The sequence below is a fragment of the Pyrus communis genome, chromosome 6 (assembly GCF_963583255.1).
Source record: "Pyrus communis chromosome 6, drPyrComm1.1, whole genome shotgun sequence".
In the NCBI taxonomy this organism is placed as follows: Eukaryota; Viridiplantae; Streptophyta; class Magnoliopsida; order Rosales; family Rosaceae; genus Pyrus; species Pyrus communis.
In genome coordinates, this window is record NC_084808.1 from 24,562,994 (window position 1) to 24,581,123 (window position 18,130).

At 37.2% G+C, this 18,130-nt stretch overlaps 2 protein-coding genes across 3 annotated transcripts; both read left to right on the forward strand.

Annotated features, from left to right (window-relative positions):
• The first annotated feature begins 273 nt into the window (after positions 1-273).
• LOC137736292 (uncharacterized) lies at positions 274-1,176 on the forward strand. Its single transcript, XM_068475586.1, has one exon. It carries the CDS (start codon positions 274-276, stop codon positions 1,174-1,176), a length of 903 nt encoding a protein of 300 aa, XP_068331687.1.
• Positions 1,177-13,637: 12,461 nt separating this feature from the next.
• On the forward strand, positions 13,638-17,551 carry LOC137737030 (carbonic anhydrase 2-like). 2 transcript variants are annotated; one of them, XM_068476376.1, is made up of 9 exons: positions 13,638-13,847; positions 14,045-14,106; positions 14,419-14,553; positions 14,682-14,730; positions 14,859-14,975; positions 15,387-15,440; positions 15,882-15,967; positions 16,628-16,733; positions 17,126-17,551. In XM_068476376.1, exons 2-9 carry the CDS (start codon positions 14,054-14,056, stop codon positions 17,288-17,290), a joined length of 765 nt encoding a protein of 254 aa, XP_068332477.1. In that variant the 5' UTR covers positions 13,638-13,847; positions 14,045-14,053; the 3' UTR covers positions 17,291-17,551. The 2 variants fall into 2 exon arrangements, with proteins under 2 accessions (XP_068332477.1, XP_068332476.1); XM_068476375.1 differs by having other exon boundaries at positions 13,650-13,807.
• Positions 17,552-18,130: the final 579 nt, after the last annotated feature.

Genomic DNA, 18,130 nt, shown 5'->3' on the forward strand with positions numbered 1-18,130 from the left:
AATTCACAAATGGCTGCCTCCAACATCATCCGCGTGGTATGAACACGTGTCCCGTGTGAATCCGAAGCCTCCCAGCGACCTATAAACCTACCCATATTTGGTGGGTCCACCCACCAATATTGCCCCGGCTCCTATATAAAAGCCACCCCACCTCATTTCCCTTCCACCATTAATTAACCAAATCTTTAGGACTTTGTTAATTACACCCACTGCCCCTCTCTCTCTCAACCTCAAAAACCCCAACCCCAACTTCTCGATCCAACAAAACTGAAAATGCAAGCGGTTTCCGTGTTTCCCGTGTCGCCGAGCTTCGAATCCCACGCTTCCATGAACGATTTCGAAGTCGAGTACGCGCAGCTCTCTGCGAATTTCAGCTCCAAGCTTCAAATCGCCGGTTCCGGTGGCGAATTCGAATTCGTGGACGCTGAGAAGCCAGGAATGGAAGATAAAGAAGCTCAAATCGTGGACGGTGGCGGCGAATGCGAGAGCGAAAACGACGACGATTTCTCTTTCGCCCCCACGAACGCCGACGGGTCGCCGATTTGCGCGGAGGATATATTCCAGAACGGCCACTTCCGGCCGGTATATCCGATTTTCAACCGAGATCTCCTCTTCGCCGACGCTGACGACGGCGATGCTTCAAGAGCCGGAGCGGCTTCGTCCTCGTCTCTGCGGTCGCCATTGATGAAGCTCTTCTTCGAGGAACGGGACACGCCGTCGTCGTCGGCGTCCGAGTCGGACGAGCTCGAAGCAGTCCCGGAAGGAACGTACTGTGAGTGGTCCGGAAAGCCGGTGGAGGCGGCGGTGGAGCTCCGGAACAAGAGCAATTCCACGGGGTCGTCAAAGCTGTGGAGAGTCAGGGACTTGAAGCTCCGGTGCAACAGCGACGGAAATGACGCATTTGTTTTCCTTAAACCTAAGTCCGTGGCGAGCCCCAAGCCGAGCCATGAATCGGCGGCGGATGAGAAGAGCAGCGGTAAGATTCAAAAGACGGTGGAGAAGTTAAAAGGGAAGGCTAAGAAAGTCGAAACGGTGTCGTCTGCGCACGAGAAGCATTACGTGAAGAACAGAGAGAAGAAGGAGGGGGACAAACGGCGGTCGTACTTGCCGTATCGGCCGGTGGTTGGGTTCTTCACAAATGTGAACGGATTGAGCAAAAACGTCCATCCGTTTTAAGGGGCTCAGCGGTCATTTAATTAATTAATTATTTATTTTTGTTTACTTTTTTTAGGGTTTTTTAATTGTTTAATTTATTTCTGTAAATTATTGGCGACGGAGAGAATGGTCTTTGTATTAGGAAAAATGGACTATTCCATTTCAGGCTTGTTGATATTATAAGGAAACCACAATTATATATAAGCATTTAAATGAGAATATTTTTTTCCCCCAAATGTACAAGAATAATAATGAAATCATTAACTTATTCTTATTTTTATTTTGTTTAAATGTTTAAGAATGAAAGAAAAATTCTAATCGTTTGATTTTGTTCAATATATAGAGAAAAGTAACAACGCGTACTGAACTTAATCGTCTTGATTTGCACCACAACTTTTAATTTGATTTTGAGCTTTCTTAACTTTTTAAAACGTGTCCATTTGTCTTAAATCGAAACAAAGCAAAAAGTTAAAAAAGTAACAATGCCTACTTAACTTTATCATCTTGATTTGCACCACAACTTTTAATTTGATTTTGAGCTTTCTTAACTTTTTAAAACGTGTCCATTTGTCTCAAATCGAAAAAAAGCAAAAAGTACGGGGACTTTGCTAGAAATTTGCATAACTTGGTAAATGATGTGATCCACTAAGGCGCGAAGCTTTTGATGTAAGCCCTTACATAGAATTTGAGTAAAACCAAAGATTAAGAACATAAATTCTAATATTTAAACATTGACCAAAAGAAAATAATAATAATAATCAAACATGATTAGTTGGTAAGGAGTTAAATAAATCAAACAATAGTTGATTTAATTAAAAGTAAACAGAGCGGTTAAGAAAAAATAAGACTAGAAGTGGTCTAAACTCAAAAAAGCAATGTGTTTGCACTATTATTGTGACGTTCTAATCCAACAATGTGTTGTCACTGCTTAACTAGATTATGCTTTTCTCCAGCAAGACCGGAGACACACCCTGTGTGTGTGGACGGCTCTATAATAAAGCAGCGTGGACCACCACCAACTATCGCAGCCGGCACCATGATTGTATTTGAACCTAGCATAGTTAAAACTCCCGCATCCAACCCGGCAGGGTTACTTAAAACTTCAAAATGCTATTTATTGAGCATTAAAAGTGATATGATAGATTCTTGAATCTCTCTCGTTGTATACAGTCGTGTGTCTGACAAGCAATAATTTTATAAATTACTGCATTTGAAAGCTTCCTTTTCTTTGATTAGGAATGCATACGATACAAGATTCATTATCATGTGATGAGAGAGATTGATTACGAAGTTAACAAATATTACAATTGTTAGTCCTTGAAGAAAAAGTTCTGGAGTCCACCTAAATTTTAGAGAAAAATCTCAAAGGTTTTGTTTGATTATTGATTGAAACTTAAGTTCACATTGGGAGCCAACGCTTATACAGAGATAAACTTGGCCTTGAAAGACTCAAGAGTCCAATAATAGGACGTGAAACGAAAGTCCGATTTTTATTACAAAATTCAAAATGCATTTTTGGGAGTTAAACGGCCTCGAATGGCTGAAATTACTTATACATCACAGCGTAGCAGTGTGTTTTAACTGGAGCGTTGTTCTCTTTCTGAAAAAGTGTCGTGCAATGCAGTTGCGTACCCAACTGGCATACGTAATTAGTTCCGCAATAGAATTCTTATTTCGCTACCAACGCGACGGCTCGGCGTACTGGTCAAAATTTCAAGGGGAAAGTGGTGAACGGAGAAGATACGCTACCAAATTACAGCATTCTCCCCTTCATTCCCTTTTGCACCAACTGACCGAAATTGTTATGTCAGTGTCAGAACATCAGAGCGGCATGGCCGTGCATAGCAAAGACTAATGACCACAACCAAGGGTGCTACAATTGTTGTCGAAGATCGAAGATGCTACAAGAACAAAGGCAAGGACAAGACCAAGGGAATGGAAGAAAGCATCTAAGGCTTGTGAGCCGAAATATAGATGGAAGGAGTTTGAGCATTTAAGACTTTTGAATCTAACACTACGACGATGAAATTGCCAAATTTTGTTTAAAGCATAACGACTGAACTTTGTGTTTAGTGTTGCTGCATACCTTGAGGTATCAGTTGGAGCCATGACAATGGCAAAAGCCTCAGGTATCATAACCTGAAGATAAAAGTTGGAAAGAGAAAAGTTAAAGGACTTCGCAGATGACAGCATACCGGGGGAACCAGATAAAAATGCTGCCCATAGTTCCTAATCGAAGCAGACAAAACCACACCGAAGAAGGCAACTGAGTATTTCGGAACAAGCCAACATGGGAAATGGTATGAAGTTCATAATGTTACTGCATCAAATTTTTAGGTTCTTCTAACCTATGTATGCTTAACTTTGAAATCCAATTAAAATTCTGAGACTCTATTAAATTTTGCAGCTCAAGAAGGGAGGCTGTGCCCGTTCCTGATATGAATAATGAGTGTGCCGATCCACTGATGATATGAAACAACTTTGAGAAAGATGTGTCTGAAAACAAATGGTTAACAAAGTGAACAAGAATCTGTCAAGTGTAGAGTGATACAGGAGGAAGCAAGCAGCAGAAGAATAGATAATTATGACCTACATGGATCCATCCAACCGGAAAAAGTGACTGTTCGTTTTGTATGGCAAAAGCTTCATGATCGTTTATAACATATTGAATGTGTACATATGGACTAAAAGACTAGAGTAATCACACCCGTACTGATTTCGAGATTGCAAATGGTGAGAAACTGAGAGAGATTGGGTTTCACTAAACAAGATTCGGAGACGGAAGAAACTGTCTGGAAATCTGAAGACAGTTTCTTATGCAATAAGAAAAATGCTTTTAGAACCAATGCAGAGTGTGAATCTTACAAGAAAGGCGCCAAGAATCCTGCAGGTTTCTAAACCCTTCTCTGTGTTGTCTTTAGAATGATGAAGGAAATATTCCATGAAACGAGCTGACTGAAAAAATAAGTATAACAATTAATATCAATGCTGCAGAGAAAATAAGTCCCGAGTTTGCAAGAAACACGTAAAACTGCAAAACGAAAAGCAAGCATTTGCAGCACCCCAGATGATGCTGATTTATTAGAAGACTGATTGACCATGTTCTGTATTTGCGTCCGTAATTTGTGATAGATTAGAACTTTGAGGCACATTTTCTATGCAAGAGATTACAGGAGAAGGAGAGCACTGAGTAAAAGAATGAACCGTGATATTCTGATATTCACTAGTTGTCTTGAAAAAGTTTGGACCAGGAAATTACATGCGAAGCAACTACTGCCAGATTCCACTGAACACAAAGATGGCAACCTAGGATTTCTCCCATCGATGCCCCTGGAGCTGTACACAAAAATCGAAGTTGATATGATAATCCTAAACAAACAAAATATCCGTAAAGATGTAAACTTTTGCCAAATCGAAGTTGATATATTTCTGCCATAGCTTTCTAACCCAAGTGAGAAACTGCAGTCGCTATGATTGAAACCAATTTGATGCTATAAAAATTTGAGGAAGTAAGACGATTTCCCTAAAAAAACACCAAATCATTATAACAAATGATTCTCAGCAGTCCAAATAAACTTTCAGACGTTTGATAATAAAAGTTTAGATCCTAACACAATTTGAAAACTGTTCCTCGTGATGCAACCATCATTCCGGGCACCTCAGGTCTACGATATCACCCAGTTCAAGGTACATACAGTATCAAAAGAGAGGAATCTCATTTCCGTTTGTCTTATGACCAATAATTTCTTTGTTGCCTTGAGTAATTACTAATTGACTCAAATGCCGAGTTATAAATTCACACTTAACCTCAGTCATCCTTCTGTGAATCCAAATTACCACATTTATAAGACACCTTTTTTTTTCCAATTACAAGTAAAGAGAAAATTCCAAGTCACCAAATAGTTTAATGCTTACACAGAAAAATATTACCAATTGATATAAACAATCTTCACCACAGGACATGGTAAGTATCCTACTCATCCATTAACTTTTACTGACTAGAATGCAGTACAGAACAATGCCATCATACCACTCTAACTCGAAATTTCGAACAATACCAGAGGCACCAAAGCAGCCAAAAGCCAAGGCATTCGGAATGGAATCGGTAACCTTCGTGAAAAATGGCGTCTATATCACCATTAAATCCAGAAATTATTGATTGCCCACAAATTGTGAAGGAAAAACAAACAAAAAGGACTCAGCTTTGTAAGCGATTTTTCATACCTGTCAAGTATATAGCAAAGAGACTAACTTATGCAAGTTTTCAGCTTCGCATCCCTTCACAGTTCAACAGTTCAATGCTTTTCATATGTCAAGCTTTCGGCTGAATTGGGTCCTCTTTGTAAATAGATGAACACACCACACGATCACCCACCCTTCTCCCAAAGTGGAGCTGATACACCACAGCACCGCACGCAAGGTCATCCCGCATCTTTTTTTCTGTACGGCTCCAAAAGTTTCCCTCCCTTTTGCTAATCGACTTGCCGTTCGGATTACAGAGGAACTTTATTGTACACCGTCTTGAGCGTTGTTAACATTCCACATGTTTTAATGTGGATGGACGACAACAATTCTCACTTCGAATATTTTTCAATATAATATAACTAACTTGTACTACAATCTATTAATATTTTCAAATTCGACTCACGTAAATGATGATTGAGAACTTGTTATAGTTGTATTGAGTTTGATACCAAGTTAGTAGATGACGCATTTTACAGTCCTCATACGACTAGATTATGATTTTCGCCTCCCCCTAAATGCAAAATATCTGTTATATTTATGTGCAACAACTACTCTACATGAAGGTATTGTAGATAAACCAAAACAATTACTCGACAAGCGGTAACAGTCCGCAAATTGTACCCTCATATTGCTGTTGTTTTGGTGAATTGGGAGGAGGAGATGGGAAACATCTCTTTCAATACCAGGAGGGGACTGGTAGATAAGGGTGATGGAGTAACATACCTAATATGAGATCCTCATTCCACGGAGATGGGAGGCTACTAGCCTTCCTTTATCCGTTGGGGTATTTTGGGAATAAAAATATGGTGCGCACAATATGCATATATACAAGTTAGAGGAATGTTTTTTTGTCTCCAAAACAAGTACAGGAAATAGCAAATTGTTCGACGGCAATGGCCGCTTGACTTTTGTTCAGTGGCGGCTGACGGCTTCCCCACTTCTCTCTCTTCTCCTCTTTATGTGCCGTGCGGCCCCCATCTGGTAATTCTGTCAACTGCAGAAGAAGACCGAGGAGTCCAATCTGTTCTAGGCTTCTGGCTTACTAGGTAACCTCTCTTTAGCTTTTTCCAATGATCAATGGTACTATGGTAGGCTCAATTGCCGCATTGTGTGAGTAACTGTGAACCGTTGATATGCGTGAGCATCAACAGGGCACAAGTCACCAAACGCATCACTATGCCTTTATTCTAGCAATTTGTGAGAGTAATTTTCGTAAGGCTGCTTGACTAGGTTTAGAAGGAAGGGAAAAGGTAATGGCTGGAACGCTTAGAAAATGCTTCTTATGTTGCACATCAACGAAGGTCACGGTACGATCTCTGACTTGAAAACTTAATTTCATTCGTTGATTGAAGAAGACTAAATGAATTCAAAAGTCTTATACTCCGAAGAACTATAAAATTTATGAATTCAATAGCAGTCCGGTTATTATTTGTAATATTAATGACAGTCACCACTTAGTACTATGGTTTAGTGATATTCTTTAGGGTTAAACACACTCCATCATCACTTATTCTTCTTCACTTGTAAGTGAGAGGTTTTAAGTTCGAATCTAGGGGTGGGCATATAAAACGTGGAACTGCGAAACTAAATCGAATCACAATAAAATAAAACGTAAAAAAACTGCGTTGACCAAAAAAAGTCAACAAAAGGTTCAAGAACAGGACCAAACTATTCATATCGGTTTTGGTTCCGGTTCTTATGTTAGCATAACTGCTTAGAACCGAATCGAACCGTGAATATAAATAATTAACTGGGTTTTGAATTTTTTTTGAATTGTAACCATTTGATCATGTTTATTAATAAATGATATTATCTCTACATCTCTTTAATGTAAATAATATCGTTTGTTAAAAAAAAATTAAAAATAACAACCAACAATTTCAAAGCTTACTGACTTTGAATACCTTAGTAATGATAATTAAATGGTATTGCCCTTCAACTATTTCAATAGCTGTCCATATCGCTTATGTTAAAAAAAACTGGGGCTTGTGTCAAGTCATGTTCCCTTAACTATAATTTTTCTTCAATAGTTTCGACTATATACTCAGTAGTATGAAAAATAAAAGATTATGGTTAAATTAAATAAATAATAATTTTTTTTACATGTCAATCTAATTGATATAAAATAGGACACTCCAGTGGTCCAAACTATTGAAGACTTACTCGCTAAAGTAAGCTACAACAAAAAGCTCAAAAATGGTTGCGACTCAATGACTTGAATCAACTATTTTTTCAACCGAACGAGCATGTCAATCATGAGTGATCAAGTCTAGAAAATTGCACCTTGCGGCCATCAATCATGAGCTTTTCATGTCAAAAACTTGATAAAACCAAACAATTAGTAAACTTGAACAATTACTAGAGTAAGTTGATTAACTTGTGATTTAAAATTACAAAGACTAAAATCATAATTTGACATATTGAATGTTAATTTCTTAATATTAACGCGACACTAGATGGAAATTTTTAATACAACATGAATAACGCACTACTAGATATCAATATTCCACGAGACATACACTACTATGCATAGTAACTGTAAACTGTAAAGTTTTGCGCTGAGCAAGTACCAAAACTGATCTAATTAAAGACAAAAATATAAAATCATATTAAATTATAGCGAGACATTGGCGACATCATCTTTTTACGTCGAGTACAAGGTCGACACATCTCTCAACAATCTGCATGAAGATCGAAGCTTCCTTTGGGGTTCACTTGGCTACTGCTAATTATATATTATTAATTCACGAAATCCCATAATTTCATAGATTAATTTAGCTTTTGCAATTTGCGTGCATGAAATCGAATTTGGATTCCTGGATCCTCTTTACGAGGATTTCAGGAATTCGTTAATTATATTCGTTTATTGTATATCATATGATCAGAAATTATTTTAAATATTTTTATTTAAAATTAAACACAAAAAATATTTAACAAAAACTAATCGCACAGTGTACGATGAACGGACAAGATTCACGGATCCTCAGGATACTCACCAAAATAATCTGGAGAGGATCTTGTTGGTATGAAATCATGCATCTTTACTAATTAATAAAACACTCATTGTCAACCAAAACCCTCAGTTTAACCCTCTAATTAAAACAAAATATGAATAAGAAATATGAAGCATAAATGTAATTTTACACAATCAAATTTTGTTGTTTTTTTTCAAAGTATCACCTACATATAATCCTAACATATCTCTAAATTAAAATTAATAAAAAAATAAAAAAACTTCACACTCCCATATTCTCTATCACTCTCTTCCTCTCTCATTATATTTCAAAAACAAAATAAAAATATAGTATATATTATACTAATAGTCTGACACTGCTTAGGGTTCCTTGTTTCTGGCCCGGTTATATCCAACGCCGGGGATGGACAAGCTATCCCCATTCATCCTTATCCAATCAATATATATTAGTAAGCTTTTGTTTGGTGCTAAGCTTTAACTTTAATCCTTGAAGAAAATTAAAATTTAATAAAAATTTGGTATTAAATTAGATATTATTTTAGTCCTCTAATATGTACTTAATTCAAATTTATATTATATTTTTGTTTTTAATATTTAATAGATATCTTATTTAATGTCATTACATTAAAATTAAAATTATTTATTATTATACACATTTTAATTCATTGTATTTATTTTACTTCCTCTAATTAGTGTACCTAGACGTTCGTATCATAATATATTTTACTAAATTAGTGCACCAAAATGTCCGTACCTAAAAATATTGTAGTGAATTAGTAGCACATAAGAAAATATGCAAAAACATAAGTGTACCGAAAAATTCCGTACCTAAATATATAATACTAAACTAGTGTACCAAAATATCGATACCTAAATATATTATAAAAACTAGTGTACCGAAATATTTGTACTTAAACATATTATATTAACCTAGTGCACCGAAATGTTCATGCTTAAATATATTGTAATGAATTAGTGGTGACACACCCCGACCGAGATCAGGGCGTGCTGGCCATCACACGGATGTGACGTAGCCATGTGCACGTGCGGAAGCTAATAGAATAGTAATATAAAAAGTACGAATAATTAAAAACTAGCATACAAAGTATCAAAGACAAGTGCTAGCGTAAGTGAAACACAAATTTAGAGCAAGTCTACAGCAGTCCAAATAAAAGATACGACAATAGTACACCCGAAGGTGACCCTACGCTGGTGAGCGTCTGTCAGAATGTCGGAAAAGTCCTCTGGGAAAACCACCGAAACTGCTAAGCAATTAGAACCTGGAGGGACGCAAAACAAAAGCGTGAGTGAGCAAAAACAAAGCTTTTCTAAAACCATTTATAAATACTTTCTAACCCCTTGCCGTAAAACCTGTATACTTCCCAGAAAATAACATATATACGTATGTATAGATATGCCAGTCATGCTCAAGGGTATGCCAATCATGCTCAAGAATATGCCATGTCAAAGTCTCATAATGAAATGCAAGTGCTCAGGTGTATCTCATAATGATAACAAATAATCTGGCAGCCGGAGTCACTTAACGTGACCTATACGGCTGCATATAGAGCTCAAATCTCAACTTAATAACTGAACCTGCCCACGAGTCGGAACCACCTAAAGTGGTCTGTACGACAGGCCTGAGTGTAATACATATATACGCTCTAGTGCTACGATCACGTGAAGGCTGTGTGAATAATCGCGGGTCACCTACGAGTCGGAACCACCTAAAGTGGTCTGTATGGCAGGACTGTGCACCTAACTTGGATCCAAGCTGAGCGTGTGGTGCGGGAGGTGAACATCACATGAAGGACTGTGCCCTACTCTGGGCGGGAGCACTAACACCGGGGGTGCAGGTTATGAGCTCTCTAAGCATCTCAAACCACTACTGAATTATAAACATGAATAACACTTACCTGGCACTTACCTGTGCGTTCACAGCACCCAATATGCATATGTATATGTATGCATCTAATAATGCGGCTAATGGTGCATAATCAATAATAATAATATGCATGGCATAAAACAAATAACCATTTTTAAACAATTTTTGGGAATATAAATGTATATAAGTATATACAGAAAACCAAAAGCCCACTCACTGGTATGTGGAAGGGTCGTAACCCCCCTGCCTCGAGTGACCACGCTCGTCCTCGGGGTATGTATCACCTATATGCGAAATAACTATGAAAACGTTAATTTTAGAGTACATAACCAACTTCTCGTAATAACTTCTCATACATTGCTCAAAATGGACAATTGAATATACCAACGTGCTCTACACAACCTCAGGAACACAACCATATTTTTAGAAAAATTTTCCACCGCCGCACGCGCCCCCACGCGCCGGCCAAGGCACGGCCACACGCGCCGGCCACGCGCAGGCACGTGCCTGGCACGCTGACGGCGTCAACTGACGCCATTAGGAATATTCCGTCAGTTTTGACAGATTCCGTTAACGGCGTCAGGAATATTCCGTCACCTTCTCCGGCGAGACTCCGGCGCCGTCGCCGGCGCAGGAAAACTGGAAAAACTTCAAACCGTGTTTTCTCACTCGTTTTTCAACCATTTTTCGTGATTCTTGAACCAAAATGAAGCCCTAGACTAGTAGAACACGTCCATACAAGTTTTAAGGGCTAAAAACCACAAGATCATACATGTCCACACAAACCAAAATCCGGCCAACTTTGAACACGACGATCCCGACGTCCAAACTCTTCCAACGAAGCACTCCGAGACTCCTTGGGACACCACCAAGCTACCTACGAGCTTCAAAATCCCAAAAACTTACTAAAATACGTTTGCATGAATAGTACTCAAATCGGAGCTTCTCGAATCGACGTGAAAACGTTAGGATTCTCACCTGAAAATAGTATGGTTGCACTCGCACGAGCCTCACGAGTTCAAAGATGTAATTTGTTCCTTCGATCTGTTGAGATTTGGTGTGGTTGTGTGTGTGTCCGTACAGTTTCAGAGGAAAAGGGAAGAAATGGGAGCACGGGAGAGAGACAGGGAGAATGAGAGGGTGTGTGTGTGGCCCAACACATGCCAACACAACCCAAAACAACCAATAATGTAACGAAAACGAACTAGGGGTAAAAGTGTCATTTCACATGTACGTTTTGATATTTTCGGGACGGGATGTCACAAGTGGCACATAAGAAAATATGCAACAAATGTGTACCGAATCTTTACGAAAATATTTTTTGTATACGATACTTACCATAATGAGAATTAAAATTTATCATATTTTCATAAAATTTAATTTAGACATTTAATATGCTGATATTAAATAGAGTCTAGGGACTAAAATCAATTTTTAATCTTATATAAGATATTTTTTTAAACTTGATCTTATTTAAGGATTAAAATCTAGTTTTCTATCGTAAAACTCATGAGTTAGATCGGCAAAGGAGGACTAGTTCTCTGATTCTCTTTCCTTGTTTCTCCTAGTTTTTAAGCACCTAATTTACGTACTTTAACCATTTCTTTTAACTAAACATGCTCATAATATAATTCTCTCGTATTGTCTTTTTTTTTTTTTTTTTTTTTTTTTTTTTTTTGTTTTTTTGTGTAAAAATAGTTATGATCCACTGCTTACGGACCGGCATACTCAAAAACATATTGATAGGCATATTATAAACTTACTATAACAATATATCAAATATTATCGATTCCAATTAACATGCATCTCATATCAACATCCTATTTGCATTGTGTCAATAATATAGATGACATAAGAATGATATATTAAAACATCTGCCTGATGAAGTTCTTGTATATGAATATATATATATATATATATATATATATATATATAAGGAATTGTTATTGGCACTTTAAAATTCTCATTCTACATTTCAAATTTTTTATATTTATAAAAAAAAATACACTTATAAAAAGTATAATGAAAATTTTGAAATACTAGTAACATTTCTCAATATATATATATATATATATATATATATTCTCCAAAGTCTTCGTCGAGTGTGATGGCTTTGGTCACGCAATTTATTTTTTCTCCATTTAATTAATAATTTCTAGGGGAATGAAAACTTGTGATGAAGCCTGAAGGTTGTTAGTGGACCATGTGGACCGCCTCTATATATATATGTGTGTGTATATCACAAGTTCTCATTCTTCTAGAAATTAAGAAATTTTAACGAAAAATTCATATTTATGTTTATTTTAACGAAAAATTATTTTTTTACATTAAAAAGTTAATTCTGTTATTATTCACTTTACCCTTTATTTTAAGAAAATGTTATTGGCATTTCAAAAATATCATTCTATACTTCAAACTTTCTATATTTGGAAAGAAAAATACATTTATGAGGAGTGTGAATAAGATTTTTAGAATGCCAATAACACCTTTTTTATTTTATCTTTATCGTTAAAACTCAAAATTTTTAAATCATTTTCATTAATTTTTCTTATAAATTATTAATTAAATGGAAAAAATAAATTGCGTGACCAAAGCCATCACACTCGACGAAGACTTTGGATAATATAAAAAGACCAAGTTGCAAATGCCCTTCTGCTTTTTGGAAAGGGTGCATGAGAAATGCGACCACTCTGCATAGATGGCGACCACTCCTAATCAAAACCGAAAATGTCTTTCTTCAGGAAGACGATGAAAGAAGAAGATAATAACTAACAAAATTAATTACATATTCATTATTTTTTAAATAATAAATATGTGTTAGAATATTATTAGACAGAGTATTATCCATAAACGATTGCCTCTACCCACCACGTGGCGCCTACCTACTTGTAGTCTTTAGTTGATTTGTTATACCGCACAAACCTCGCTTCCTCCTTTCCACTAAGAACGCGCGTTGTATTTCCCTTTGTGTTTTCTTATCAGCCTCTTTACCATGCACCAAATCTACACCCAACCACACGGCATCATTACCTACCTAAGTACAAAAGTAACGCTTGACATTGCCTTCCCCCCACATTTTACTCTCCATTTTCTAATCTTCTACGTAATGGGAGAGTTTTTAGTTGCTCAAAACACAAATACATACGTATATTACGCACGTTATCATATAAGTTGAGGAATATTTAAAAAATTATTTTACTTGTATAATACCATATGACGTATCAGCTTATGTTTCTTACAATGAAAAATCTCTCCTGCATAACACCACTCCCCCCGGGGGGGGGCGCGCCCTCTCAATCCTAACATTATTAATAAAATTACATGAATTTCCATATAAGTCAAAACTTTAGAGGGTATTAAATTTTGCCAAACGTCACCATTAATTTTATAAATACCAATCCAGCATAACTTACGTGAGTAGCGCCCAACTTCTGGTGACTGACAGACACTCCTCCCTCCCTCCTCCCTTTCCTCCTCCTCCTCCTCAAATCTTAGCTCCTTAGCTCAAAATTCAAATCTCTCAATTTTCCCAAACGCCAGATTCGCAGGTCCGTGCATGCCCTTCTCCTCCTCCTTAATCGATTCCTCGTACATCGATCAAAATCATGCAAATTCCGAGATGTTAATTCTTCCATTCATTGAAGAAATAAACCGGCTTTTTTTTTTTTTTTTTTTTTTTTTTAATAATTTCGAATCCGCATGGTTTTAATTCAATAACTTTCTCTTCAGAATTGTGAAACTGCCTTTGTTTTTTGATTGGTTGGATTTTTTTGGGGAATTTACAGAAGGAAGACATGACGAAGGACTCGTACGAGGATGCCATTGCCGGACTTTCCAAGCTCCTAAGGTACTTCCTCCTCGTCCGTACAAACACCGAACGATCAAGTTACACGATCTGTAATGTCATTTTGTGTAATTATCATTAACGTAGCTGTCCTTCTCTGTCATTTTGGTTGTTTCCGTTTCCGTCACATATCCGTCTCGGACGCGTTTCCGTTTCAGCCTATCAGGCGCTCGTCGTTGCCGCCACGTGGGGCCCATTCGGAGTGGCGTTGGATCAGCCCCTCTGTCACCCCGTGGGTCCCCTTTTTTTGCCATTGGTGTTATCTGACGGCTTTTGATAGTTACACTCTTTGTATTTCCCTAACCCTGCTGACAGTGAAAAAGCGGACCTCGAGGGCGTCGCCGCCGCCAAGATCAGGGAGATAACGGCTGAGCTGGCTTCGGCCGGTTCGAGCGACCCCGTCCAGAGGATCAAAACCGGGTTCATCCAATTCAAGAAGGAGAAATTCGAGTAAGTAATGTTCTTCGAATGTTGGCCAAATTCCCCTCTTTCCTTCTTTATCCACATCGAATTTACCAAAATACCCTTGTTCTTTAATCCCTGGTTGAGAGGGACCTGAACTTTGCTGTTCTCTTCAGGAAAGATGTTGATCTGTACAGCAAACTGGCCACAGGCCAAAGCCCCAAGGTAAGTGATGAACTGGTCGATTGAGCTATAATTTAATCATATACAATACATATATATAATTAATTATATCTCAAATAAATCTCTTAAATTATTGAGCTAAATAATTAGGTTGTATGGTGAAAATGCAGTTCATGGTATTTGCATGCTCGGACTCTCGAGTTTGCCCATCGCACATCCTCAATTTCCAACCAGGGGAGGCCTTTGTGGTCCGAAACATCGCCAACATGGTTCCTCCATTTGACCTGGTTCGCCTACCAAAACCCAGTTTTTTACTAATCTCTCACTTCAACGCTAGCATTTTTTTTTTTTTTTTTTTATAACTTACCACAAAACAAAAAATAAAATAGAAAGTACTTGAACACACATCAAAAATGTTATTTATTTATTTATCAATAGAAATGATTTTTTACATATAAGAAATGAAGTATACACGACATGAACAATTAAGTGTAATTAATAGTTCTTACCCTGTGCGACAATCGCGCATTGATTTGTGATTGACTCAACCCAAATGAATGATGAAATCTGCTTCAAAACTATATAAAATGCAACATGGTCCGTCAACCATTAGTTATGTTTTGCTGAATTTGCTGGCATCTTATTATTTTATGCGTGTATTGTGATTGACCTAACGGGGTTGGTACCTGGTGGTGCAGACAAAGTACTCGGGAGTGGGGGCAGCCATTGAATATGCGGTATTGCATCTGAAGGTGAATATAAAACGACCACTTCTTTCCATAGTCAACTTTGCTTTTACACTGACTGGAAGTCCGGAACCACTATTTTCATATTCTACTTTTTCTATTTTGTTCTGTGATTCAATCAATAATGGTGACCTAGTCATTGGCTTTGTTCCTTTCCTTGCACACCTTATCATGTTTCCCCTCCAATATAAAAGGGGCAGAATGAAAAAGCTTCAAACGTTTGTAGATTTAGAAGCTGAATGGATATTAATTATTAAACCCTTTTTGGAAATGTGGTTAAAAACTTAATCGAAGGAGAGTCCGTTTTGTAAGTGGTATTTTGCTCTCTTGGACAAAGTATTATTTTCATTCTGTTGTATATCACGTTTAAATCATTTTTTATTTTCTTAATCTAGCTTAAATAGAAATTTCGCTTGTACTAAACGAAGAGAAAGTGCATGTCCTCAGGTGGAAAATATTTTGGTGATTGGACACAGCTGCTGTGGAGGTATAAAGGGGCTCATGTCTATCCCTGATGATGGATCCACTGCTAGGTAAGCCTTCGTTTATCATAGCAACACACTTTGCATCTTTCTGATTTAATTTGGTTCAAAAGTTGAATAGTTCCTCTAAGTACAATAATTTAAGTACAAATATTTTAATTAAGAATAATCAAGGATATATGCAGAAAGACCACCTTTTTTTTTCAACAGTTTTGGCTTTTGAACTCCAAAATTGTTGGCTTCTCCTTCCCAATTCCCATGTGGTGTTGCTGCTATTTGCTATTTGGTATAATATTTGTTTTGTGTCATGTCCTACTCAATAGGAAACGAATATGAAGGACTTTATTCTACAGAGACTGTGGTACCATTGTTTTTGGTGGCATCCACAAAGTTGGATAAAGCTACAAGTAGAAGGACAATTAAAGTGCTTATGACAGCTTCAGATTCTTTGCTTTTTTTTTCAATTCATCTTTGAAATTCTTTGTAACTTTCAGTACTGTCCGTGCAGCTCAAAATTTTACTACTCTTTTTTATATTCATTCCTTTAATCATATGCATATGCTGACACAACTACACAAGGCAATCGGCTTTTACAGTTTTATTACTTTTTAACAATGCCATTCTGAAACCAGTACTTTCTCATCCAGTTAACTTAGTTAAAATGATTCTATCATGCATTAACAGTGTTCCATTTGCGTGTTGAATTTTCAGTGACTTCATAGAGAGCTGGGTGAAAATCTGCGCACCGGCAAAGGCCAAGATCAAAGCAGCATGCAGCGGTTTAAGTTTCACAGAGCAGTGCACCAACTTGGAGAAGGTAACTTTTCGTTGCCTAAATTAAAGTAAAAACGGGAAATCATAGCTCTTCTTAGAGAAGATCATGGTCTTAATGCTTCCTAAAAGTTAAAATGAAAGCCAACGGTGATTGTTTGTTTAAAGTCGTTATTTGGCCATGTGTTGTATAACATGGTTGAAAATCTCCTATGCATATCACCAGTTGTATACAATCATATATCTATCTCTCTCATCACACTAACTATGTGATGGGAGAAGATAAACACATAATTGTATACACATGATGATTGAATATTAGTTAGTATTTTTTTTTCTAAACATAACATATTATTATAACGATTGGACTAACAAATTAATTCAGATTCTTCCAAGTTCGACCATCTTGTGTTCTAAAAGTTTGTGATCACAATGCAGGAGTCTGTGAATGTGTCATTGGCAAATTTATTGACATATCCATTTGTGAGAGAAGCGCTGGTGAACAAGACTCTGAGTCTGAAAGGCGGATACTACGATTTCGTCAAGGGCAGCTTCCAGCTTTGGGATCTTGATTTCAAAATTACACCTAATTTGACCGTATGAGCATCAAACTTTGTCCAGAAACCAGAAACCTTCCTTTCGTTTCCTAAAAGAATTTCGTCACAGTGCGTCTTCTCTGGAACAACATTTGGCAAAATAATAGTCTTTGTGGATTGTCTGGTGTTAAAATAAGTATAGTTTGGGTGAATCATTCTCTTTTTTGCACTATGTCAAAAGTTCTCCTTTCAATAGGGATGCTCAAATCATGCAAGTAAACATGCCGTTGAGATTGTACAAGATTCAATGCAAACTTCTTGTCACCAACACTTAAATCCAACCGGAAAATCAAGTGGTATCATGGACAGGGTCTAGAGAGAAAACAACATGCTAGATCCTTTTTATGCGTGTAGCTGCACAATCACGTGATCCGATGGACGAACCCTTGAACTTACCTCTTAAAAATACAAGCTTTGACCACAAAATCTATTTGAAAAGTGGATCCAAACCCAATGGAAATCACACTTGAAACCCAACTCTACAACCTACAATTTGGGATTCGTTGGAAACCGTGGTGATTAGGTGACCATAAGCCCAAAACAAACACGATATCTTCTCTTGATATAATTTTAATGCAAGCAAAAATATTTAAAATGAAAACGTCGGTGCATATGGCACGTGGACAACCCAAAACTAGTCCAAGCAGGACCTTAAGCTCGAGTCAATGGTTCACTGCTCCAAAAACCAAATCCAAACCACAAATAACTTATTGTAATGGAAGGTACCAGAGTCTAAGGGTTGCTGATTTCCCAGATTGTTTTATTTATCATCACAAGCTAGCGCAACTCGTTTTTTTTTGACAGACAATACATTAGATTATAAGTTCAAAAGTTGATCCATGCATCC